A 26,002-nucleotide genomic window follows, 5' to 3' on the forward strand; every position below is an offset into this window, starting at 1 on the left:
CCGTCCCCGCGGCGCCGGGCAGCATCCCCCGCTCCCGGGCAGATGCTGGGGCGCGGAGGGGGCAGGCAGAGCCGCTAAGGCGGCCCGCCCCGCGGGTGGGGGCCAGCAGCCGGCAGCGGGGGCCGCCCCGCCGCCGCCTCCCTGCCCGCGGCTCGCCCGGCTCGGGCCCCCGGAGGCACGGCGAGGAGGAGCTACGGAGCCCGCAGACGGCAGGGCAGGGCGAGGGGGGCGGCCCGGCCCCGGCCCCGGCGGGGGGCGAGGCAGCGGCTCGCCCGGCCATGCCACCCCGGCGCTGAAGCCGCCCCGCCGCAGCCCCCAGCCCCCCGGCCCCGCCATGGCCGCGCCCCTCTAGGCGTCCCACCGGCTCGCCCCGCGTCGCCCCGGCTCCCCCGGGGCCGCCGGCCGGAGGATGGACGAGGATGGACCGCGAGCGGCCGAGGAGGATCCGGAGCCGGGCAGAGCCAAGACTTTCATCCGCCTTAATGACCTGTCCGGGGCCGGGGGCCGCCCGGGGCCGGGGGACAGGGAGGCGGGCAGCGGCGACTCAGAGGCGGAGGCGCTGCCCTACCCGGCGCTGGCCCCCGTCGTCTTCTTCTACCTGAGCCAGGAGAGCCGGCCGCGGAGCTGGTGCCTCCGGCTGGTCTGTAACCCGTATCCTTTGCAGGTGTTCGGCGGCGAGGTAAGCCCCGCGGGGCCCCCCCGCCCCCGGAGCGCCGGGCAGGGCGGGGGCCACCTCTCGTCTGGAGCCCGCCGGGTGATGGGGAAGGAGCGGGGGTCTGGGAGGACCCGTCACCCGCCGTCCCCGGGAGAGCGGGGGGGGGGCACCCGGCGGCGCTCGCCCCCTCCCCCGTGCTCTCCCGGGAAGTTTTTCCGGGCTGTTGCAGGGGCTCGGCGGTGCCTGTCGGGGTCCGGGGCTGAAGAGGGGGCTGTGCGGGGCTCCCCTCCTGCGGAGCTCCCCTCCCCCGGCCGCCCCGCCGCGATGCCGCGGCTCCCGCTGGATCCGTCGCTCCGCTCCACGGGGAGTCGGAGCAGGAGCTGCGGGCGGCCCATCCTTCCCCGGGGATCGGCGGCCTCCGGTCCCGCTCCTCTGACACACCGAGCGACCCTAACATCGAGCACCCCCCCTTGCAGACCCGTCCTTCCTCCCTGACCCCGTTTCTCTCCCGTCTCCGGTCCCTTCTTCGAGGGTTTGGAGGGGGGGTTGCAATCTGAGGGGAGGTGGAGGTGTGTGTGGGGTTGGGTTGCTGCCCAGCTCCAGGGTCCCTAAATAATTCAGGGTGTTCAAGGCCGCTCGAGGGGGCTCTGCAGTCCCCCGGGGGGTGCTCCTTGCTTGAAGGGGTCAGGGCAAGCTGGGGGTCACAATCCCTGGGTGTGTGTGGGCCAAGGGCAACTGTTTGTCAGGTCCTGGGGTGAGCTGTGCCTCCCCAAAAGCTTCTGGTCTCCTTCTAAACTCCCTATCTGCTCCAGCACAGGCTCTGAGTCTGAGCCGCTTTAGTCAAGTTTAAGCTTTCAAAAGAAGGGGGAAAAAATTAAAAGAAACAGAGGAGACAATAGAAAAATTTCTTCTTGCCACACTCTTTAAAGCCTCCCTTGGAGTTGAGTTGCAACCAGCACACAGTTTGTAGCATTCCAAGTATTTTACCATCCCCAAACTCCAGTTCCATTATGGAACGGAATGAAATAAAGCGCAGCGCTGTGGCTTCCAGCAGGGGCTGGTGCGGGAGAGGCAGCGCTGCCCGGGAAGTTACCGGGTCCGTGCTGCGCTGCCGGCGCGAAAGGCAGGCGACCAGGTCTGAGCAGCAACCCCACATCTGGAGGGGGAGACGCTGTGCAGTAGCGGGGAGGACATGTTACATGGTATAGAGGGCCAGAATAGCCTGGTGCGAGTCCTCCCCCACTCCTGGTGTTCGGGAACTGTTAGGAATTACATCTCCGCTGAGGTTGGTGTGCCTGGGAAGAGCAGCGAGGGTCTGCTGGAGTTGTGGATATTGTTTTACTTGAGCTTCAGCAATGATTTCACTGGTAAACAGGCTGCCTTCTTTCCTAAAATGTCCCCCAGGAGGGAAAAAAACTAAGATTTCTCTTCCCAGTCATGAATACTCCCAGCAGTTTCCCCCTCAAATCTCTTTCACACCAGCTAAGCACTTCAAAGCTGCGTTTATTTAAACATCTTAGAAATCTTGCAACTTTGTGAAGCCTTCTGTTTTGGAAAGAAATATTAACGACAGACGACAGGCTGCAAGTCAGTGTGTTCTTGTTACCTACTATGACTAATATTATTTATGAATGCTGGTTTAAATATGTTTCCAAGTCTCTCTGTTCTTTTTTTTTTCTTTCATTTTTAATCTTTGTAATAATGTTTTGAATCTGGTGTTAACACCTGCATGGTTTTAGTGTTTTCGGTAAAATTTCCTACTCCAATAACGGCTTGAAATGTGTTTTCTCCTCTGTGGCTGGAAATACAAGCTGATTAACTTTTGTCCTTGGAAAATTAGTGGTATTGTGGGCACCTGCAAGCACCACCGCAAGCAGGGGATGAGCATTAGGTGCAGCCCTGCAAGCTGGGATTTTTCTAGTCACCAGTTCCTCGCTTGTTACCGACAGAGAAAGGCGCTTGCTGGGAGCCCTGGGGCCAGCGGGGATGATGCTGTGGGTCTCTGAGTCGTGTGGCTGCATGCAGCTGTTTGTTTTCAGGGTCACTGACCCAGAATTGGGGGAGTTTTATTTAAAAACAACACCAAAAAAAGTCACTTCAGCCTACAGATGAGAGAGAGGCAGTGGTCGGCTTGGCACCCACACTGTGTCCTGTCACTCACTGGGCTGTTCGGCAGAGCATCTTCTCACTCGTCCCTTCGGCTCTCTGCAGCCCCAGTGCTGGAGCTGAGCCTGTTCTTTGTTTATATTTGTTACTTTTATTGTTTTCCTTTAGTGTGGTGGGGCAATAGAGTGGTCCTTCTCAGGCTGTAATCTTCTAGGAATTGTGCCCCAGTGCTAAAACCATATGATCACGTTGCTGGAAAGTCTTTGTTGCCACCAGCTGCCCTGGAGAGGAGCAGCAGTGCTTTGGCTCACATGGCTGGTGAATCCTGCCCCAGCTCTGGGGGGTTTGGAGCTTTCACTGGCTTCTGCCACTCTCATGGGGGGTTTTTACTTTTCTGCATCTGCTCATGCAGAAACTGGATGGGAGGGCTCTGGTTTGAGCTGTGCCTGTGGAGATGCGCAGCTTGGGGCTTGGCCAGGTGGGTTTGTGCTGCTCTAATCTGGCTGATAAACCAACTTCACTGCTGATGGGGCATCAGGAGGAGGTGCAGGACCCACTCTTGCCCCGGGAAGAACAGCTTATGCCCCCAGGGTGCATCTGGAGCACCTGGGATGCTGCCCTCCATCCCTGTCCAGGTTGTTTGTGTAGGTGCGGCAGTTGAGGCTGAGGTGGGGTTAGGGAAGGGCGATGGTTGAGGTGCTGAGTATCCAGTAAGGATGCAAAGTTCTGTCAAAGTGGTTTGTTGAGCTCTTCTGCCATGTTTCTGTTCAGAGTATCCTCTACCTGGATCAGGGAGCTTTTTCTCTTGCTGTCTGGTGCGGAGATGGGGGGATACTGTGCTGCTCTCCTGCTCCTCCTCTCCCTTAGGGCTAGAAAGAGGTCATGAAGTTTGTCCTAATCCAGGAATTCTCCAGAGCCTGAAATCTTGGGGTTTTTAACTCTAAACACGTATCATCCTGTGAAGCTGTTCTCCCCCTGCACTCCATCCTGGTCTTTGAGCAAAAACCTCTTTGAGTGCTGCGAGGAACTGGGGGGATGAGCCTGGTTACCCACCTGCATATTCCCAGTGGCTCTGGGATGGAAGGTTCTGTGCTGAGTGAGAACTGCCTGGGTCAAAAGGGAAGGAGCAGGGACATGTTTAATGGTCACAGTGCTGGACTTACAGGCTCAGCAAGATGGGAAGGACTGTGGCACATGCAGGGTGTCCTGATGTGCGTGCTGGAGAGGCTGTGAGAGGAGAAGCAAGAGTCTCGTGGGGGAGAAAAGAGGAGGCAAGCTGGTTACTTGACTTTCAGTTCTAAAATAAAAGCACTATGAAGGCTGGGAGGATGAAAGGCTGTAGCAGGGTCTGTGCCAGGCTACTCCTCTGATCAGAGACAAGAAACGAGGCTATTTCTTGAGAGTTGAGGAGTGATTGAAGAGCGGGGATGGAGAAAGTGGGGAGGATGCTACTGCTTGGCGTTAAGAGCTCTGAATAGAAAAATAACAGTGCAACTGAAAGGGCCTGTGATATCTATTGTAGTACTGAGAACTGCCTCGTCCCCCGCGCTGTGCCTGCCTGCAGAGCGCTGCTGCCTGGAGAGCAGCACACGGCAATGGGGGGCTGCAAAACCTTCTGGAAGGTGCTCTTCTGGGGAGATGCCCCCCAAATTGGTTGAAATCCCATCTTTTCCTCCTGGTTTGGAGGGTGAAGGGCAACTCTGTAAATTCCCTCACTGGGGAGGGGAGGTTTGGGTGGCGCTGGGAGGAGTGCTCCCATCCCGCCTGGCTGCTCTGCAGCACAGTCCCTGGGATTTGGGGTTTGAGAATGGCTTTAGCAAAGAAACACGTCTTGATCTGGTCACGGAAGCCAGCCCTGCTTTCTGTCTGCAATAAAACGCAGAGAACTGTTCCAGCAGCTGCCTCACATGGCCCCATTCACTCCCCAGTAGGGAGAGGTCAGAGCTCAGTCCTGGGGAGGTGCTGAGTGCCCCCAGCTCTCGCTGTAAGTCAGCAGAGCTGCAGATGCCCAGTCACCTCCAGGAGTGGGTCCGGAGCTCTTGTGGCCTCACTCCAAGGCTTATATGAGGTCTGTGCCAGGGTGGCTCATGGGGTGGCTGAAGCTGCTGTGTCGGAGCTTGGTGCATCCCAGAAGGCAGCGCTGGCCCTGCTGAGGGGATGGTCAGACCTTGCCTGCTGAGCTCACCCTGAGCACTGGTGGTCTGTGTGTCAGCCCTTCTCTGCATTGGCCTGGCCGGATCCAGCTCTTCTGGAGGGGCATGTCCATGTGTCCAACTGCACTGGAGCCAGGATCCTCCTGCCTGGTGGGGATTAGAACTGAACCTGCTGAGCTGTGGTTTGGGCTCCCCAGCCCTGGCGGTGCCCCCCCGCAGCTCTCCCTCCTGTGGAGATGCGATGAGGGCAGTGGGTGAGCAAAACCCCCGTCACCTCATGGGAACTTGGGGTCCTCACTCCCTTTTTGGCTCTGCCGACTCATGGGGGTAGCCCAGAACTTCTTGTGCTGCTGTTTGTAGGGTTCAATGTACTGCAGGGTTAAAAATAACACTTTTTTGTTATCAAAAGGGTGTGTTGTGAGGGGAGAGCGCACGTGGTGTCCTTTACACTTCGGTACATTTGTTCCAGCCTCACTTTGGAGTTTAACAAAGCAAAAAGCTTTGATTTGACAGGTCAGACCTGAAATGGATCTTGTTTCGATTTAAAAACCCCACAAAAGAGCCAGAATCCATTTGCTTCACCTGTGTCTGATCCATCCCAGGGCACCTGAGCTTGTTTCTCTCCTGTGACCCAGTTCGACGTCCGGTGCCTCCCACCCCTCCCCAGACAGATGGAAACGCTCCTGCTCCAGCTGAGCCTCTGCCGGCTCTGTGCCCCTTCCCTGGCTTCTGGGGAGAAATGAAACACGACTTGTCTGGCTGATCCCTGGCAGAGGGGACTCCTGCAGCCCCTGGCCCTCCTGTCTGGGACGGAGCATCCTGCTGCTGATGCATCCCTGGGCTCACACCAGCTCCTGTGTGAGGGTCTCGGGGAGAAACAGGGCCCATCACCTTTTAGCAAGGGCTGCACAGGGGTGCAGTGGTTATTTCCCTCCTCCCAGGTGACAAATAACTGCAAATCTTCTTCCCTGTGTTCGCAAAGCCTTTGGGACTCACCAGGAGCAGCGGGTGGTGCCCACCTCCCAGAGCTGGGTGCAGCTGCCAGCATCCCTCTCTTTCCTGCGTCACCAGCAGAGCCAGGAGCCGCTCGACCCTAACCTAGGTAACACACCACACCTCACCAGGGACCTCTGGACCCATCCATCGCCCGGCTCTGCTGGCAACCAGGCGCTTCCTTTGCTCCCTGCGTGTGTGTGTGTGTGTTTTTTAAGGAGATTCTTCTGCGAATTCCCTCTTCCAGGCTGTTGTGTCACATCTGGAAGTTTGTGTAGGAGTTTATCCAAGCACTGGAGTACAGCGCAGCTTTTTCTCATTTAAAAATCATAGGCTGGCATTTTGAAGCGGGGGGGGGGTGGGGGGGAGGGAAGCTGTCTGCCAAAAAGGAGACTGGAGCAGAGGAATTGTAATGACTTCCAGAAGTTTTCTTTCTTTCTTCCTTTCTTGCTTTCCCTCCCTCTCTCCCGGCGCGCAGACAAAAGGCTCGGCCTCATGCAGTTCGTGGTTATGTCATCCCGGCGCGGGGAGCCCCGGCCGGGAGGGGTGGCCCCGTCCTGCCCGGGGACCCTGCGCTGCTCGGGGACAGCTCTGCTTTGGCTCCTTGTAGGAAATCCGGAACAAGGGCTCCCATGCCGGATGGGGGGCTGTCTCCGGAGACCTGCTTGGTATCAGTTCACAGAATATCACAGAGCTGGAAGGGACCCACAAGGATCAGCGAGTCCAACTCTTAAGTGAATGGCCCCTACGGGGCTGTTTTTCATCTGGGCCAGGAGCTGGGGCAGGGTGGCTGGGAGGGGATCTCAGCTCTCCCCCAGCCCCTCATGCCCAGGACTGGGAGGCTCAGGCGGGTGGTGATTCGGGATGGGGCTGGACTACCCCAGCCACCACCACTCATCCCTGGGGCCAGTGTGTCTCCCATCAGACTCCCTGCTCTCGACTTGATTGGCTTTTGTGTTCTCTCCCCTGTTCAGTAGCACGGGGTGTTGGAGCCAGTCTGGAAATGTCCGTGATTTTATGATGCATAGAAAATTTTCTGCTTTCTTCTCCCCCAGCACCCCCTGCAGAAGTTTTGGCGTCATGCTGAAAAATGCTGCTTTCTCATTTTTACTTTAAACTCTCTTTCACTTTTTTTTCCCCCCATGAAGAAAAGACCAAGTTTTGGATAGCCCCAAGTTTTGGATTGCCTCAAGTTCCCTGCCCAGGTCTCTCTCAGCTCTCCTTTTTCTTCCTACTGTTTTGCTGGAAGGGAGCAAAACCTTTGGCTAAAACGAACCTCCCTGATGGCTTTTTCACTTGGATCATGAAATCATTTTCCCTTGGCAGAGGACCCGTGGGGAGCCTTTGCCCCCGGCAGCTTTGCTGGCTGGAAGGAGGGTTTGAGGGAGCGGGGCTGTCCTTGGGGAGCAGGGGAAGGAGCATCCGGAGTCAGGTTGGGAGGGCTTTGAAGCTTCATTGTGGTTTGGAGGGGGTTGAATTTCCTATTTAATTAGGAGGCCTAAGTGTTTCTGGGTTTGTTATGAGGCCAGACCGTGGCTTTCCCTTCCCCGGCGCCTTGGCTCTCCGCTGAGCGACCTAGAAGTGAAATGTTCCCTTTGGATGGTGATGCACATGGAGGTTTCCCCCAACCTGGGTTCGTTTGGCTTCAGCTTTCGCCAGCCTTGGCCTCTCACCCAGGAATCTGGCTTGGTGCTAAGAAATAAAACAAAAAAAAAAAGGGGGAGGAAATTCTCATGGTTTTATATAACAGAGTGAGTAACGACCGGCCGTGCTTTGGGATGCTCTCACATCTGCTTCCTACCAAAGCCCCGGCAAAGAAGCTTCGAGCAGATGGAAAAAACACATTTTTCAGCCCGAATATTTGCTGAGGGAAGCTCTGAGGCTCGCTCTCCGCGCTGGCTGCGGTGGTGCTGGTTACTGCCTTACGGGAAAGGGGCTGTTGGGGTGCCAGGAGCAGCACCGTGTGCCCGAGGCGTGGCACAGCCGGGCAGGTCCTGGCGTGAGCCGCGGCCGCGCACACGTGCGTGGGACCAGGACGTACCCGTGACTCAGCCCTCAGAAGTTCACTGGTTAGTCACAAGTAGATGGAAATTGTCTATTGGTTTGGCTTCTGTGCCTGAAATGTTGTTTTGGTTGGGATTTTTCAGCGTGTTTCCTAGGCAAAAGGGACTGGCAGCTGTTTGGTGTTGGGGCTTTTTTTTTTTGGTGTCACCCGTGTCCTCCTGGCTTTTTCTCTCCCTCTGCTGGAATGGGAAATCCAGGGGTGAGGGCAGGAGAGCGCTGAAAATGGGAACAAAATGCTAAAGCAGGTGATGAGTGAGAGCTGAGAGCTTGGCACAGATGAGCTTATAAAGAAAAGGGGATTTATTTACTGTAATCCAGGCGCTAGCCCCACACTTAGAGGGTTCCTGGTGCAAAGCATCCTTATATTTATCTCTAATTTGGTTCTCTTCCAAGAGGTTTCCCCCAGTGCATCCACCAAACCAGCTTTGAGATCTCCCTAACCCTGGGGGCTTGAAGGCAAACCCACAGCTGGCGACAGGGGAGCTGGGCGAGGGGATTCACAGGGATTCACCCACCTTGGCCGCCCAACCGCCCTGGGGAGGTTTATGCCTCCAGGATTTCCTGTGATTCATAACTTAATCAGGTCAGGTTTAGCACTCCCTCCTCCTCTGATGTTATTGACCGCCTCTGTGTTCTCTCCTGAGATGCTGGTGGCCAGAGCAGCCCAAGGCAGAGCCTTCCCCTGCCCAGATGGCGAACAGGGCTTGTTAATGATTTGCTAATTCAATTAGAAAGTGCTCGTTAACCCATGGCGAGGCTGAAGCTCCCTTCTGGAGGGCAGGGCTCGCCCCCATGCCTGCGACTCCCGCTGCCAAAACATTTATTTGGTGTTAAGCTGCCAGCCACGCTATGCAAATAGAGATGTTAATCATGAATAAGGTTCATTTTTAGCTCTGGGTTGAGACTAGACTTGGGAAGAACCTGGCTCCGGGGAGGGGGGAAGGTGGTGGGAGCTCTGCCGCGGTGGGTTCGCAACCCCCAGGGCCGGGTTGGCCAGATCCCGCGGAAGGGAACAAACATCTCGGCTCCTGCTCAGCCCCAGGGTCTGTAGAAATAAAATGTTCCTTCTGCTGGTGGTTGAATAAGGCTTTTAAGTGCGTTTGATGGGCTGCACTTTAACCAGCCTCCTCCGCGTTGGCGTAAGCTGCTAATAGCAATGAATCCCAGGTCTGGGCTGGCGGTCCCCATGCCTGTGTTGGATGCAAAATGTCTTTGATTTGGGAACCATCATGTCTAGGTAGCCTGGCTGTAGCAATTCTACCTTAATGGGAGAAAACAGAAACTCCAGTAAGAATTATAAATAATGGAGCCCTCTGATGCTCCATTGAATTAATGCTTATTTGGGCAGATAGGGAGGAAAGGAATTAAATTAATATCTGACTTGTAACTGCTACTGTATGTGGTTATTGACTTATCTTGCTTTGGAGGGCCATAAATATGTCTCGGGATATACCCCTGAGACTGTAATCTGCTCAGGGTCACAGCGCAGGTCTGTCTCTGATGTTCCTTCAGAGACTCATTCTGACTTCTAGGGTCAAAAACCCAAATTCCTCTGACAAAGGATTCAGCCACGTGTGGAGGGGAATGTGTTTGCACTTTATGGCAAGCATACAGCATAAATCTTGAATGTCTCTGCCTTGTATAAATTGCTTTACTGTTTGTGATTTGTGGTTGGCTCAGTGCTGGAGGGTGTGGAGCCCAATTTGACTTGGGGGAGAGGTTCAGGTGAAGCTTCTTGTCTCTGGAGTTGGAATGGATCATAGCTGGAGCCTCATACTCTTGTCCACTCCCTTTTTCCCCTGTGCCTGGAATTTTGTGCCCCTTAAAAGGCAGTTTGGAGGTTGAGGATGGCTTGGTGAAATAAGCTGGGGGTTCTCAGCGTGCCCCTGAATAGCCCTGCCCGAGGGGTTTGGGTATCCATGAGCCAGGGGAGAGGGCCTGAGCTATGCCAGTCTTTCTTTAGCTAAGGTGGGCATTCTCTTCCCATCCCTTGGGCTGTGTTTTGTGTAGGGGATATCTCACTGCCTCCATGACTCTCCTTACAGCAGTGTGTGTTGAGCCTGGTCTCTGGCACAGCTCGTGTTAGTTGGAAAAGTCCCTGGGCCAGGTGAGCAGTGCTCTCACCCCCAACCCTCCCCTGCCCCATCTCTTCAGGCTCTGCTGCATCCTGGGTGAGGCATTGCTTTGGTGAGGGTATTTGTTAGGAGACTTCCTCTGGGATGGAGCACATCCTGTCCCCCCAGCAGCCCCTTTCCCAGGCCCTGCCTCTCCCCTCCAGACACCAACATGCTGTGCCTGTGGGAGCAATTTCCCCCACTGTGGTCAAATCACAGCCCCTTCTTCTTCAGAAACTGCTCATGGCAGCAGCACAGGGGAATCCTGCCTTTTTCCAGGCTGGGAAACAGCAGAGCAGCCCATGGCCAGCATGGGGTACCCGCAGCGAGGGTGGAGACACTTTGCCTTCATCTCAGTAAATGGGCTCTGGCTCCTCCAGCAGCGGATGTTCACATCTCAGCTGGGTTTTGGGCTTGGCTTTTTGCTGGGTTTTGTTTTCTCTTTTCTTGTAGCCCCATGAAGCTGGATTGTCTCAGCTCTGGGAGCTCAGAGGGTTGGGCAAGTGGGGGTCAAGCTGCAAATCTGGTGGTGAACTGGGGGACAAAAGGATGCACTGAAAGTGCTTTGCTGTACCTCCCCTCCTCTGAATCTCCCCCTTTCATCTGCTGAACACCTTGTTTTCTTTTCACCTCTTTTTTTTTTTTTTTTTTTTTTTTTTTACTATTGCCTGGGTTTTGCATCGGGGGCAGGATGGAGGTTGGGGGGGATGTGTGTGCAATGAAGCTATTCGAGGAGTTGTGATCTCTGCATTTCATTTTGCAGTTCAGCTGGAAAGATCTCGTTTCCAAATACACCCACACACAGGCACAGCAAGAGAGAGTGCAGGGGAGGGAGCTGCTCAAGGGGGATGGGGCTGTGCAGGGAGGGCTGGGGGCCTTTGGCAAAGCTGATTTGGAGTGGTTCGTTGCCTTTATCCGAGGGCAGGAGGTGCTTCTGCCTCAGCCCTGTGTCTCAAGGCCATGCAAGTGCTTGGCTGCACCCGTGGGTACCTGGCTGCTTTAGTCCAGAGCAAAGAGAGGAGGGGAGGAATGAGAGTCCTTGAGCAGAGCCCTTGTGCTGAGCCTGGCAGTGACCCCAAGAGCATCCAGGGGACTCCAGGGCAGTTTTGGGGTTGCACAGTGTGTGTGTACACAGACACGTCCCCACCACGGGCTGAGCAATGTCAGGGCACGGCAGTGTGTGGTGAGATCTGCTTTTGCAATGGAAGAAGAGCAAAGGCACAGAAAGGAGTCACAAAACTCCTCTCCCTGTGACCTTCAGGCCAAAATCATCTTTTTTCCAAAGATGCATAGCAGCTTCTTTAGCCTGTAACTCCCTATCCACGCTGCCTCCCTCCAGTACCTTCCTTGCCAGCTGGGCCCTGACTCCAGTTCTTGGTTTCTGGAGGAGCTGGTGGTGGGGTGGATGCATCCTGCATCTCCCTGGGTTGTCAGGGATGGAGTTAGTGGAAAGCAAATGAACCTCCATCCCAGTGGGCATCTGGATGTGCAGCAGTGGGTAAAGGTGAGGGGCTGGCTGACAAGCTGAGCAGGTCGGGACTTGGTGGTGGTGGAAGGTTTTGAAAAGACCCCTCAGCCTCCCTGGGCTGTGAGCAGACAGTAAGCTTTGCCTCTATGTCAGCGTGCCAGGGGCAATGTGGGATCACTTGCCTGAAGCCCCTGAATCTGGGTCCTTCCCCAGGTCTGGGGCTGTGGAGCAGCTTGGGGTGCTGGGGTGTTGCCACAGGTACCTGCACCCCCACCCAGCTCCCCCCGGGCCCCTTGGGTGGTTGCTGGTGGTATGTCTGTAGCTCAGTCCCTGCACACCGAGTCCTCCCGCCACCCCTTCGGGTCAGCGCGTGATTTTTTCCATCGCTCCAAAGCGGCTGAGCTCATACTACAATATTCCCTGGGCCAACACCGCTCCTTTTTGAAGTTCCTTGTTTTGGTATTCCTCAAACTTTCGTATCCTCAGGCACGAAACACGACACCCCTTGGCGCAGGAGGCTTTTCCCTGATGCTGTGGCTTTGGTTATCCCCAGCATCCCGCTGCCAGGTGAAACCGCTGCCCCATCCCTGAGCTGTTGGTGGGTGCCATGCCCTCCCAAACTCACCACCAGTCTTAAATGGTGGTAAAATAGGATCCTTTGGCCACCTCGGCACGCCGCAGCGTGCCTCTGGCGGAGAGGCAGCCACCGGAGCGTGCTCCCGGCAGTGTTTGTCTTAGCCAGGGGCCACGGCTGAAGCCGGCGGCTCTGCCAAGCAGTGAAAATGCCAGAGCAGTGAGTTTTATCCCACGGTGTTTGATTTGTGGTCACGGTGGAAGTCGGGTCAGGAGTGAATGTGGAGGATGCGGCAGAAAAAGAGCCATTTCGAGACAGTCGCGAAAACATCTCGTGGTGTCAGAAGTCGGGATTTTCTCCTTTGTTTTTCCTCCCCCGCTGCTGGCCGCGCTGGCTGCGAGGTGAAGTTTATGGGAGAAATAGTGTGGTTCTGGGAAATATTTTGCCTAGCTTGTATTGTTGAATTTTATTTTCTCTTTTTCTGGCAGCGGATGAAGGAAAAAGGAACACAAACAGCTTGGCCGGTGGGGTGTTGGTCCAGAATCAGCCTGGGCAGCGAGCAGCTGCTTCGCTGGGGACAGAAAATACTCGAAAGCGGACGGGGTTTTCATTGCTTTCATTCCTCTCGCTCTCTGTGTCCCCGCTCTCAGCTGGCTCTCAGGCTGTTAAACGAGGGGTGAACACATCTCCCTGTTAAGGCAAGGATGTGTGTTGATGCTCCTGGCCTCCCGTGTGTTCTCACTGATTAAAATCCTAAATTCTTCCATTTTTTACAAGATTTGGGGTTTCTATGCTGAGCTGGAGAGTCTCTATGGCAACAGCTAAAGGCAACTTTTATCCCTAACCCTTTTTTTTTTTTTTTTTTTTTTTGGCAGAGGGGGGAAGAGGATGGGTGCTGATGCTGGGGCATCAATAACTATTTGAATCCCCTGAATATTTGGGATACTAAGTGCTGGGAGAGGGCTGGGACTGTTTGAGCTGAAATACAGAATTGCTTTGTGCCTATGAGGCCAAAGGGCTGGACCCCTCTCCCCTCTGCCAATTAAAGTATTTTTTGACTGTGGGAGAGTGCAGAGTCCCATCCATCCCTGCATCTATCCCACCCCAAGGCCAGGGGTTTCCCACTTGGGTTTGTCATTTCCGGAGGAGTTTGGAGCCATTCTTGGAGCGTGATTGCAGCAGCATTTCAAGACACAATTAAAACCTGAACCTTTTAGGAAAAGTTGCAGCATGTAATAGAAAGGAAACCAGCTGGGCTAGATTGAAGCATAATAGGTTTTGGGAGTAATTTTTAGAATCCTATACTGTAGGTCTTTCTAGAAAGATACTATACAATTTAATAACATGTTATATTCCTATATGTTATATTTAAATCATCCTATAGTATTGTGTAGGAGGAATCTAATTTTCCACTACAGGGTAATATACCTTTCTATAGGTTTTTGGTTGTGGGGTTTTTTTTTTCATCCAATAGTGTTAAATGAAAAATTATATCCTTCCTAGAAAATCTAACAAAATGATGAGAAAATAATACCCTTAATTTATTTAATAGAGCATGTAAGTATTTTCCATAGGGGTTTATGTGGCTGCATAAAAACCCAGTTAGGGCCTGTTGGGGAGGTGGTTTGAGATAGGATGGATATGAGTTCAGATGCTGTCCTGGCCCAGCAGTGTGGGGGCTCTGAAGTGGGGGCCTGGGAGTGTCTAAATGGGGAAAAATTAAAAGTAAATAAAAGCCAGGACTTTTTTTGCATCTCTATTTCCCCTCCTGGAATGCAGTTGGAGAGAAGATGGAGTGGTGGGTGCAGGGCTGTGTTATGAGCTGCTGGGGTGAGGCTGGGGGCTGGATCCTGTGCTGGGGGCTGGTAGCCCAGGTGTCTGCAGGGACTGGAGAAGGGAGCAAGGAACTCTCCTTGCTCAGAGAAATGACCTTTGGAAATAGCAGGCAGGGGCTGTACCATGCAATGTGGCTGTTTGCAGCAGGCTGAGGAGGGCAGGAGGGTGGTCCACTGCGGGGTGGACGATGCTCTTGCATGTATTTTGCAGCACTGCCTTGTCTCTAAGGGCTGAGTTCCGTTGTGGTGTTGCCTGGTGACATGTGGATTTGGCCATACCATCATGTCCAATGTGAGGCAAAGATGTATTCTCTGTGCTGGGCTGATGGGGAGGTGTGACAGGGTCCAGTGGGGAGATGGCAACTGGGCCCTTCTACGTGCTCACTCTGCTTTGTGGGGGTTAGGGCGGGGTCTGTGTCAGCTGTAAATCCCCATTGCTGAGATGCGGCACCCCAAGGGCTGGGGTACATGTGGCTCTCTGTGGGAAAATGTGGGACAGAGGTTCCTCTTCACCTTAGCTTGGAGGTGCCCATCGCTGTGGCTTCAGGGACCTGCATGGCCAGGTCCCCACCAGGCTGCCAGGTAGCTGGTACCATCCCAGAGAGAAGCAGGGGGAAGGTGGTGGCCTTGGTCCTTCCAGGTCCCTAGAGGACAAGCGCCTTTTAATAGCCATGGCAACTAATAAGCCCTGCGTGGTGACAGCCCTGCTGTCTCCATGGAAACGGACCGAGCATCACATAGCAACATGTGCCTCATGTACCCATGGAAACGGGCCGGTAGCTTTTTAGCATCCTCTGTTAAATCTCTGCTCTGGGAGGTGGTGGTGGGGTTTATCCCAGGGTGAACCCACCGCTGTGGGGAGTGGGGGCTTGAGTGAAACTGGGGAAGGGCTCAGGGGCTGCAGGACCCCGGGGGCTTTGGAGGAATTGGCTTTGTAAGGTGTCCCAGGGCACAGTCCAGTGGGATGTTCCTAGGCTGATGAAGGTGTAGAAGAAAGGTGCTTGCTGTCCAGTTTTTGTCTTCCTCATGACGGCAGCAGGCCTTGGAGGGGAGCAAAATGATTTAAATTAATCATCTGATGGGCTTTGGGTTGCTGAAGGGAGAGAAAAATAAGAGATGCTCAGAGCTGGAGGGCTGGAAACCACCTCACCACAGGCAGAACAGAGTCACAGTAAGGTATTTGTGGGCGGGTTTTCTTTGTGGTGTCTGAGGTCACCTTATCCTCAAACTGGGGTTTTCCCAGCCACCAAAATGGGGAGTAGAGGCCGAGAATGCTGCTCCTTGATGGGCAGCATCCGGGAAACGGGGAGGCAGCAGGACACGCACCATCTCTCCATGCAGCCTGTGCCATGGCTTGCTCAGCACCTCATTAACCAGCCTGAGGTGCTACAGGTTAATTAGGATTTGTAGCTGGTGAGTGTGAGGCGTCTGCTGGGGTCACACCATGGGAGGTTCAGAGCAGCCCCAGCTCATGTAAAACACTGCGGACGTCAAGTTGCACACACGTGCTGGGTGCAGCGTTCGCTCTGAGTCGCTTCAGCAAACACAGCCCTTCCCCGAATTTATCCACTAAGAGGTTGAAAATCTTTAGGAACTCATTTATTTGGAGCTGTTGAAGCGTTTCTTGCAAACGCATTTCAGCCCTTTCTTCCCCCGTTGTCGCAATGTGTTTTTAATGGGAAGACTGCATGGACACTTAGGAGTATCCCTGGTTTCTGTAAACAGCCCTGCGAATAAATGGGGTGGCTTTGGGAAGGTTTACAGGTTTGGTATTTTAGAGGTTGTGAGCTGAGCTGGTTAATATGAGCTAGTAAATTTTTTTATTTCTTTTTTTTGGTGAACATTCAGGCCAACCTTTTCTCGCTTGTTTTTCTCCTCATGGCTGGTGCTTGGTCTGCAGGGGACTGGGAGACACCATTAGATGACTCCTTCAGCAGTGCCCAAATCCCACTGGCTTTTTGGGGGACTGGAGCTCTGACTTTGCTCAAGTACTTTTTGGGTGGGACTGGGAGACTTTGAAACTTTTGGAGTTTTACCTGTCTTTTATTTGTTGTGGGAAAATGAATGTGGGTCAAGAGCGGGGCTGGTGCTGTGGGAGAGGTATTTCCTGTGGGACAGTTTTGGGTTGTGGGTCCATCCTGGTGAGACATAAAATCAGTGCCATGCTGGATAAACATTAAAACTGTGGAAAATCTGTGCTGAAGCTCTTCTGTCTGTTGGGGCTGGCAGCAAATACCCACCTCTGTGGTTGTGATGTGCCCCGATTGATGATCTTGGGGCTCCATTCAACCAGCAGCAAGGTGGTTAAATAAATAAATAGATAGGGAATTGGGATACAATTTCCAACTACTGGGCTTCTTACCCCAGCAAGTGTGTTGTGCTTCTGAGACGGGAGTTAGCCCCAAGCCCTGGGTTCAGCAGGTACCCCCCCTTGCCAGCATTGGGCAAGAGTTGCCCTCTCTGGCTCCCTGGTGCTGACCTGGGCTTATCCCACTGCGTGCAGGAGGCTCAGGGAGAACAGCTCTGAGGAAGGCTGCAGCCTGCTCAACGAGGTTTAATTAAATCTGAAATCCCGGCTGTTTTCTCCTGGGCTTTGGCTTTGGGATGCCACGGGTAGGGAATCAGTGGAAGGAAATAATGAGAATTAGAGCAACTTCAAGGGCTGTTGCATTCTCAGCGAGCAGGGGGCTAGAGGCCGGGTGGGCTGCAGTGGGACAGAGCTGTGCTACTCCTTTGGGATCACTCCTGGGGAAAGACTGTGCCATCGCTCCAGCTGAGCGTCATCCAAATCAGGGATTTGTTCAAACCCAGAGCTCGGAGTTGGCAGTGCCATCTCCAAATTCCCCGTAATGACTGAGCGGCTCCGAGCAAACATCCCCTCCAGTGGGTGCCTTTCCCCCCCCTTTTTTTAGGGATGTGCTTATTAAGGCTGCAAGGAGCCTGACTATAAATGAGATACAAATGTACAGTTAACGCCGTGTCTCCCCAAGGCCAGTGTAGGTATTTTGGTATTTAAACTAGCAGAGCCAAGGGGAAGGAGCCAGCAAAGGGAGGGGAAAAAAAGAGGAAAAAAGGAAAAGTGGCTCTAATTGAGGTCAGTATTTGAACAGTAAAGACCAATTAATGCTTCTGAATCAATAGGTCTGCGTGACTGAACTAACACATCCCCACTGAGGGCTGGTACAGGCTGAGAGCTGGCCTGGGGTGAGCCGTTGCTGCAGCGGAGGTTTCAGTCTTGGCAGAGATTTCACTGTTGACAGAGGTTTTGGTGTTGGCAGAGGCTTGACTGTTGGCAGCCCTGGAGGATACTGTGGGCTGAAACTGGCGGTTGGTTGGTGAGGGCACCGGTGGGCAGCTCCTCCTGCCTCCAGCCTTGCAGGAACCTGTGAAAATCCACTTACACCCCCAAACTGTGGTCCCCACCCACTGCATTTCCACCACCCAATTCTTCAGGTCGAAGTGGATTAAACTGGGGGGAGGATCCCTAGCTGGGATGCGCTGGGATGCAGCCCAAGTGCTGAGCAGTGCTTCCCCCCAGGTCCTCATTGGGATGGACCCGAGCCGCAGACACCCCTCTGCTTGACTTTTGGCCATCCAAGCCTTTCCGGGGCGGTGGCTTAGCAAATGTCCAGCATTCCCAGACTCGCATTTTTATTCTCCTTTATTGCTCTTCCAAGAAAACACGTGTGTGCGTGGGGAGAGGAGATTATCACATTAGTGTTAAATACCCCCGGGGGAAGGTGGGGAGGGCAACTGGGTTGTTTTTCCTAGTCTATCTCCCAAGGACAGCCGGCCAGAGCAGCAGCACGTGCTTCTGTAATGTGGCACCCATGGGCGCAGCCGCACTGGGCACTGCAGCGTGCAGGCAGTTGATGCCATCCTGGTGAGTCTGCACTCCCAGCAGACACAAGAGCACAGCAGGGAGGAGGAAAAAGAATCCTTGTTGTTATTATTCCATGAATTTTATACACTGAACTGATGCATATGGCAGATGAGATGATTTGCCTCCAGGCATACAGGAAAAGCGGTGCGAGGCAGGATCTTTTTGGCAATCCTGTGTCTTAAACGTGAGATGAAATTTTTCTGGAATGGGAAGTGGGTGGAGGGGCTGTGGTTTGGGTCCTCTTGGGTCACGCTGTCCCTGCACTGTGGAGCTGGGTGAGGCTGCAGCTTTTCCCAATGGTGCTGCTTTTTCATCCCCATCCTTTCAGAGGAGGGGAGAAAGTCGCTGCTATTTCCACCGTTTCCAGGTTAGGAATCCAGGACGCTCTCAGGTTTGCCGGAGGAAGGTGGGGGGAAAGGCTGTAAAACCTGGCTGTGCTCAGGAGATTATTTATGGCCGGGTTCGGTGCCACGTTTGATGCCTTTCGCTGCCTCGTTCCCACCTCCCACGGCCCCTCACTGCAGCTGGGCTGGAGGAGGGGGAAAGGGAAAATGCCTTTGGCAGCTCCCACGGGGCCTGATCCTGCCCTGCTTGGGCAATGGGGGCGATGAGTATGTCAAGTCTCTGCAGGGTGCTGAGCCAGTAGGTCTCACCTGGCCTGGCTGGAGGAGCATAAGGGCCAGGAGGTTGGTGTCAGTATTCCCGTGCCAGCTTCCTGCAGGGTGACACAGATCCTGGGGACCCCCCGCCCCCAGCCCCTCCCGCTGTCGCTGCCGAGGACGCGTGGGCAGACGGGATGAATGAGCGGTGATTTTGGAGACACTCACAGCAGGTGCTGACGACCGTGGCTTGAAATACCGCATCACCTTAAATTGGTGGATTTTATTTTGCTTATGAAAAGGTAGAAAGAAGCCTGTTTGCTGGCCAAGAGTGTCAATGGGAGCTTCCTCCCCCTCTTCCTCCTCCTCCCTCGCCACCTGTGGTGCCTTGTGACCAGCACGAGGCTGAGGATGCTGCAGGTTGCGAAGCCATCGGGTACCAGGGCAGGTGAAGGATGCGTCCCCCTGCACCACTCTGGGTGCAGCAGCACGGGCAGGCTGTGGTGCTGGACGGGTGTCAGGGCTTGAGTGCCAATTTAACTGTGCTCCAGCTGCGTCCCTGGGAGTCAAGCACAGCTCCCAGAGGTGCCTGCGGTCTCGGCGTTTCAGCCCCTGTCCTTTGCTGTCACTTCCCTTGGAGCTGGTAGAGACTCAGTGAACCCAACACGGACACAAACAAGTTTAGAAGCGGCACAAAAGCGGCGGCTTCCTTTGCCTCCAGCCCCATCCTGAGCTGCGGATGAGAAGTGTGATTTATGTTTTCATGCTTTTCTAGTGATTTCTGGTGTGTTCCCACGACTCCAGCTGCCGGGACAGCCGGGGAAGCAGCTGGCTGGGCGAGCTGGCAGCGCCGGGCACTCCTCGCTCCTCCCGGCTGGCCCACGCCTGCCCAAATAAAAGCTGGGGAGAACGCGGAGCTTGCAGGCTGGTGCTGGAGGTGCGGAGGGTGCTTTAGCAAGCTGGCATGTTCTAAAATTACCGAGGCTGGTTCCCTGCTGGCGAAATCGCTCGCAGGGTGCTGTGTGCCCCGCTTCCTCGGCAGCGCTGCCGGAGAGAGGCTTATGGCACAGCATCTTTCGTGGATAGAGGGGCACCAGTGTGGGGTCGGGTCAGCTGGCGCTGGGTGGGCTGTGGGGACCCGCCGCATGCGAGTTTGTGGCCAGTAAACACTGTCATTTTGCATTACGTCCCCCGTCGCCGTCACACAGGCGCTGGCGATGCTGCCTGTACCCACCCTGCCGGCAACCTGAGCCTGGGCGGGCGCCGGCCAAACCCGAGCGGCTCTGCGGAGCAGCCTCCATTGATTAACAAATTGTTGCGTAACCTCTAACGAGGCTCCTCTCCGGTTTTACAGCCACTTGCCTCTCTCCCCCCTCTAATTAAGTTGGCTCACGGTTCCCGCTGGGTTTGCTTTCCAAGGAGGGCTGCTGAGCGGGTAACAGGGGCTGCTGTGCCCCGCCTCGCCTGGCCTGGTTTTGAGTGCTTTTTTCAGTGCTGGGTCAGTGGTGGGGTTGAGATCAGGGACAGGGCAGTGCCTTGTGCATGTGGGAGTGCGCCGGGGCATCACGAGCGTCGCCGCTGCCCTGGGTGGGTCCAGGATGAGGCGGCTGCTGCTCCAGCGTTGCCGGCCCGAGCTGCTGCTCACCCGCTGGAAATACGCAGAGTCACTGAGCGCTGCTGCCTGGAAGGAGGAAAAAGCTGAAATATTTTTCTTGGAGAGAGGAGGGAGCCCGGACGGGAGGGCAGGGAGGGACTGCAGCGTGCCGACGCTCGGCAGCAGCCGGAGGGGTTGGCTCCTTTCTGCGGTGACCCCGAGGGCCGGGCACGGTCCCCTTGGCCCGAGCTCGCCCTTGCTGACACGCACCATTGGCAGCAGCCGGCTGAGCCGAGGATGCTGCGGGGAAACCCGAGAGGCTTTGGCTTTGCTGGAAATGAAATGAGGAGAGGGCAGGGGGGCCTCGTTGGCAGGGGGGATCTGGCCTTGCTTCCCCGCTTGGGGTGGAGGGAACAAAAGAGGAACCTGCGGTGACATTTCAAGTATTGCACAACTTGGCGCAATTGGCAGAGGGTTGGCTTTCTCATGCTGTTCCCTCCATGCGTGCCCTTCTCTTTCCCTGGCCCCAGCTCTCCTCTTCCTCTCTAGGGGAGCAGCTGGCGCTGGAAGCTGCTCCTGGATGCCAGCCCCAGGGAGGACGTGCCCCACGAGCCCCTTTCCCACCCAGGGAGGGGAGGATGTGCAATGGAAACCCCCGAATGGGAGGCTGCTGGTCCCACTTTGCTTCTGTGCAGCTCCCAGGGGGTGCAGAGGGGCAGTGCTGAGCCCCACGGGGTGCTTGCTCCTGGCTGGGGAGTGGTGGCAGGGAGAGGGGGACATCTCTGGGGTGGTTCCTTTGGGATTGAGGCAGTCCTGTGATCTTGCTCCCATGGTGTGGGTGTTGGCTCTGTGTCCTGCTGCTGTGGTCCCCCCAAGGTTCTTGTAGCTCAGCTGGGGGAGCCCCATGAAAGCAGATGAGGGGGCTGGCTCTGCTGGCTTGTCCGTCTGTTTCAGTCCAGCCGGAATGCCTCCCTGCATGCCAGGGATTGGGATCTCACAGGATCCAGCTTTGCAGTGGCAGCTCCTGGGGACTTGGGGTCACAGGGGGCTCGGGAAATCCCAAAGTCTGTCCTGCTTCGGTGTCCCCATCAGCAGTATGGTGGAATTGCAGGGAGAGTGCCACCCCGAACCACTGATGTGAAATGAGTATTTGGGAAATGGCAACTCTCTGGCTCCTCTCCCACCGCTCACGACCTTCCTCCTGCTCACGCAGACAATTTTTGTATCTTGCTTCTTAAAATACGAATATACGTATATAAATATTGTATCTTGGCAGCCACTGTTCCTCAGCACCTGCTATTTCCCTGGACGAATGGGGCTTTGGTAACGTAACAGCCTCCCCGGGGCCTCGTAAAGCTGGGTTGTTTACGGCACTGTGTGGCAGCGTTGCCTGCTGGCCCCCCACTCTCCTCCTCTGAGCATCTTCCCGGCTGGATCCCGCTGCAGAGGGACGGGCTCCTCAGGGGTCACCTTGCCCTGGTCCCCACGCAGGGTTTGCTGCAGGCTCTTTGTGGTGGTTGAGTTGTTTGAAGGTGCAGGGCAGAGCTGGTCCTGGCTCAGTCTTGGAGCATCCCTGCCCCACCCAGCGTGTCCCTGAGCGTGGAGCTGCTGCTTTGGGTTTGGATTTTAATGTCTTGCTGGCTTCTAACAGAAATAACCAGGGAGTGGGCTCGTGATCTGTCCATGACCGGCCAAGGGCACCACTCTGGGTTTCAGTAATGGTGAGGCAAAGGCATTGTGTGGCATTTGCACCCTCGCTGGGGACTTTGCAGCTTGTCCCCATGCCATCCCCTCTCTGCATTTTGCAATGGCTTTGGGACTCTCCTCTTCCTGCCAGCACACATGGAGCTGGGGCAGCCTCTGCCGTGATCTCTTGTCCCTTGGCAGCTTTAGTGGAGGCATGGGACATCCCCATCTCCTTCTTCCTCTCCATCAGCACTGGGGTGAAAGGCTCGTGGGGATGCTGGGCCCTGACGGAGGGAGCTCCTGCCCTTCACTCCCGGATTCCCAGCATGGCCCCATGGAGGGAAAACCCAGCCTGGGGGCAGCTGTGAGATTTTATAACCCTGAGAATGAATCCTAGGACTGGCCCTGCCTCTCAGGGGAGCCAGGGTCATGTCACTGCCTAGGAAACCACTCCCTGGGAGCGACAGCTTGTTAAAGAGGGAAGGAAACCCGAGGGGGCCGGGTTGGCGCTGGGCTGGGAGTGGGGGCGCGGGAAGGCTGGTGATGGATGTGCTCCCTGCATGTTCCCCACAGCTCCCAACACATGCTCAAGGTTTTCCCCGATTCAGGTGTGGGACTGTGGTGTTTCAGGGGAATTTCACTGCACATGGAGCACAACAATCCTGCTTCTGTATCTGCAGTCTTGGGCTTTATTGTTTGTTCCCAAGTGGGATAGCTCTGGTTTGAGGGAGCACAAAAAGGGATGAGCTGCAGGGTGATAGGTTGCCCTAGGAGAGGGCAGACTGTGAGCTGATGGAGGATGTGAGACCCTGATTCCCTGCTCCCTCCCATGGACGTGCAAGGCCTGGAGTTGGAGGACACACAGTGAATTTGATTCCAAGTGCCTGTGTGTCACCATTGTGATCAGCTCCACTTTTGGGGAAGCAGAGCCAGGCAGTGGGAGAGCAGGTATGGCTTCAGGGGGCTATTGGAGAGGCAGAGTGCTCTGCCCATGCTGGCCATCCCTGCTCTGACATTGCACCACCAGTGACCCAAACGAGCTGTGTCCTCAGCTGTCACCCATCATGAGAACACGTGTGTGGTCCCCGGCACTCGGCACATCTGCCATGACATCCCCATCCATTGTTGCTCCATTCACTCCATCACCAGAGTGAAAAGTGCCCAAATATAAGCTCTGCCTGGAAGCATTGGCAGCAAATGCCTCACCTGGGTCCCTGTCTCCCGTTGGGGTCCCTGTCTCCCGCCCGGTCTGTGTCTCACTGGGCTGCACGCTCAGCACCTCCTCACGGGCATGAAAAACCAGGCGAATAATTCACCCTGAATTATTCATCTCGCTAATTTATTAGCTGAACGGACGTCACTGCATTCCTTCCTCGGGCTGCCCACCAGCACATCCCAACCTTTGAAAGCGGAGAGCATTCCTTCCCCTGCCGTTTCCGCTGGCTCGCTCTGTTTATTTGCAAATCGCCTGTTTTGCGTGTGTTACTTGGATCCCTCTGATTGCGCCTGCCTTTGATTTGGGCACGTAGCTTGCTCTGGGGGTGGCTGACCCCCATGGGGTGGGATGCTGCTCTGAGAACGGGGGCTTTGCCACGAGCAGCTGCAGTTTTTTCAAATTCATGATTTGTTTTCCGCCGCCGGACACTGATTTTTCTCACCGCTGCTGTTCCCGCGGCCAAGAGGATCCCGTGGGAAGCAAGGGGAGAGCGGGCAGAGGGGACAAAGTGAAGTGCATGCTTCTCTCTGGCTCTTCCTGACTAGTTTTGGTAGTGGTTGCTGCTCTCCCATTCCCAGTGTTGTGGGATGGGACAGGCAATGGCTGGAGCCTCTCTTCTCCAGAGCGAGTGCTCTCTAAACCTGCCCCTCGGTCCGACTGTGCCACGTTGGGGTGCAAACCTCTCCAGGCTCCCCACTCTTTATGCCTTTTTCAGGACTTGGGTTTGGGCCCATCCTCTCCAGTGCCTGTGGGATTGATTTGCACATGAGACTTCCCGGAGCAAAACCATGGCCGGCTGGGGCTTTGTTCCACTGGCCCCGTTTGGGTACAATTCCTTGGCAGTGCAGGGTTTCAGAACTTGTCCCCTGAGTTATTTTGGGCTGCATTGCAGGGCAGAGTCACATCACGGTCTGGGTGTGCAGATGGGGGCTGCAGGCTGAGCAGGAGGTCCAGCAGAAGCAATAACCCAGGAGGATGCTGCATCCCAGTCCTCAGGTAGGAGTCTGTCCTTAAAAATCCCTACTGAAAGCACAGGTTTCTGTAGAGAAAAGCAGCCTCCTCTGTCCTGTGGGAAGAGCAAGCTGTCCTGTCACCTCCAAAGACATCCCTGGGACAGGGAGTGTAGAAGGGAAAGGTGTCAGAGGAGGGGAAAACCCCGTGAAAGTAGGGAGTGAAGCAGCTGAGCTGCTTCCCTGGCATGGGGAACAACGACCTTGTGTCAGGGAAGGAAGAGCTGGAGGAGGATGGGATGTGGAGGGGGGTTGTTGTTCAACAGCACCTTTTCTGACCCACATCTTCCCACTGCAAGGAGGTTGTTCCCTCTGCTAGGATGGATCTGAGAGACGCATGTCCTGGATTGGCAGTTGGGAATCTGTTTCCCCCGAGCATTTCCTTGGCAACTCTTGGACTTGGCCATCACCCTGTGTGAGGAAGAAGTGCAGGGCAGAGCCCTTTGTCCTTGCTGAGTTTTAGGGCAGGTGTTTTCCCAGAGCAGTGGGTCCTGGTTGCCATGCTGGGCTCGGGCAAGTGAGTGGCAGCGGTTCTAATTGTGCCTGAATTCCTCTGAACCACAAGTGAAATCTGCAAAAATACGGAAAGTAAACAGCTTGGGGCTGAAATTCCCGGCACTTTGGGGAACCTTCCACTAGAAAAGTTTCTGAGCTGCTAAGAAAAAGTCTGCCCCTCCTCTAGCCTGCCTGTGTGGGGACCCCCTGGACTGGGAGGGATGCAACTGCAGTGCCGTGGGGATGTGCTGGGAGCTGGACTGACTTCATGCCTTGGAGCAGCTGGAATTTTTTTTTCCCTTGTTTTTGTTTTTTCTCCCTTTTTTTTTTTTTATTATTCCTTTGCTGCTCATGTCTGCCAAACAGGGAAGTTTTAATCTCCTTCTTGCAGACTGTGAGAACAACTGCCCAGGATGCTGGAAGGACCTTTGCTGCACAAATAGGGAATAGGAAGATGGCAGTGGGAGCCAGTGCCCTGCTGTGCCTGGCCTGCCTGTCCCCTGGGGCACTCTGCTTGCCCCCAGTTGTGGGCACTGGAGGGGGAGAGGCTGTAGCAAAGGGCTGAGCAGCCCTTGCCTGTGCCTCCCTGCTAGCAGGAAGCAGGAGCTGGGGAAGACGCTGTCTCTTTGCATGTCCCCTGGAGTGGGTGGGACTGTCCCAGGGGTCATGTTCACCGCATCCCCCCTGCTCAGCGGACTGGTGCCCAGCCGCTGAGTTTCCCCCTGTGCCATGCTGACCCCGAGGAGCCCTGCTGGGGGCTGTGACAGTGACATGGAGACCCACAAAAGTCCAGAGCCCGGCTGCACCCGCTCTGCTGCGTGTCGGCTCCATCCCCAGGGAGCCGGGTGGCTGACGGGATGCTGGCAACCTGGCACCTGAAATGGTGGTAAATTTGGGTGAGGAAAGCCAAGTTGTGCACATGAGCACATTGGGATGTTTTTTGGGATGCCCTGCACTTGGGAAGCCCAACTTTTTCCTGGGAAATATCTCCGCTCTCCCACCCACGCACAGACAATTCCCAGTGACCCCTTCCCCTCCTGCTAGGGATGGTCCCAGCACCTCCTGACCCCACAGCTCCACAGGGCAGCTCCAGTTCCCTCGGCCTCTCCCTGCAGGTCAGGCCTTTCTCTAGCTCTCTTCCAAGTTTCTGGATCAGCTCTTGGAAAAGTAAAGCCATAAAGTTTGCCCCAGCTGGAGCAGGAACCCGCAGCGTCTGGCCTGGGAGGCAAGCACCGGACCCAATGGATATTTATAATGCAGCAGTGAGGTTAAAAATAGCAGAAATTTAAGCTCAGGAAGTTGTTTTGGAGGATAAGAAACTTTTACTTTGGTATTTGGATGCCAGGGCCAGTGCTGGCCATCTTATGTCTCGTGCTGTGTCCCTTGGGGGTCTGCAGTCTCTTCCTCCCAGTGTGCTCAGTTCTGTTTTGTGTCTGCAGGAATTGTCTCTATTCCCAGAGGGAGTAGGGGCACCGTGGGAAGCCCCAAAAACTGTGCTGTGCCAAGTGGTGGTGCAGGGGTGAGTGGAGCGAGGCAGAGTGGGGCTCTGCTCAGGGG

At 55.2% G+C, this 26,002-nt stretch overlaps 1 protein-coding gene across 19 annotated transcripts in view; it reads left to right on the plus strand.

Moving 5' to 3' along the window:
- The first annotated feature begins 328 nt into the window (after positions 1-328).
- Positions 329-26,002, plus strand: part of CACNA1G (calcium voltage-gated channel subunit alpha1 G) — a 145,871-nt gene continuing 120,197 nt past the window's right edge. For 18 of the 19 annotated variants that reach the window (XM_027691374.1, XM_027691388.1, XM_027691389.1 and 15 more), the window contains exon 1: positions 329-651. In XM_027691374.1, the coding sequence (XP_027547175.1) occupies positions 410-651 (242 nt within the window). In that variant the 5' untranslated portion in view covers positions 329-409. The remainder of the gene's footprint in view (positions 652-26,002) is intronic. The other variant, XM_027691376.1, reaches the window with a different exon arrangement.

This window comes from Neopelma chrysocephalum, unplaced genomic scaffold, assembly GCF_003984885.1.
Source record: "Neopelma chrysocephalum unplaced genomic scaffold, ASM398488v2 Primary Assembly neopelma1_84, whole genome shotgun sequence".
Taxonomy (NCBI): Eukaryota; Metazoa; Chordata; class Aves; order Passeriformes; family Pipridae; genus Neopelma; species Neopelma chrysocephalum.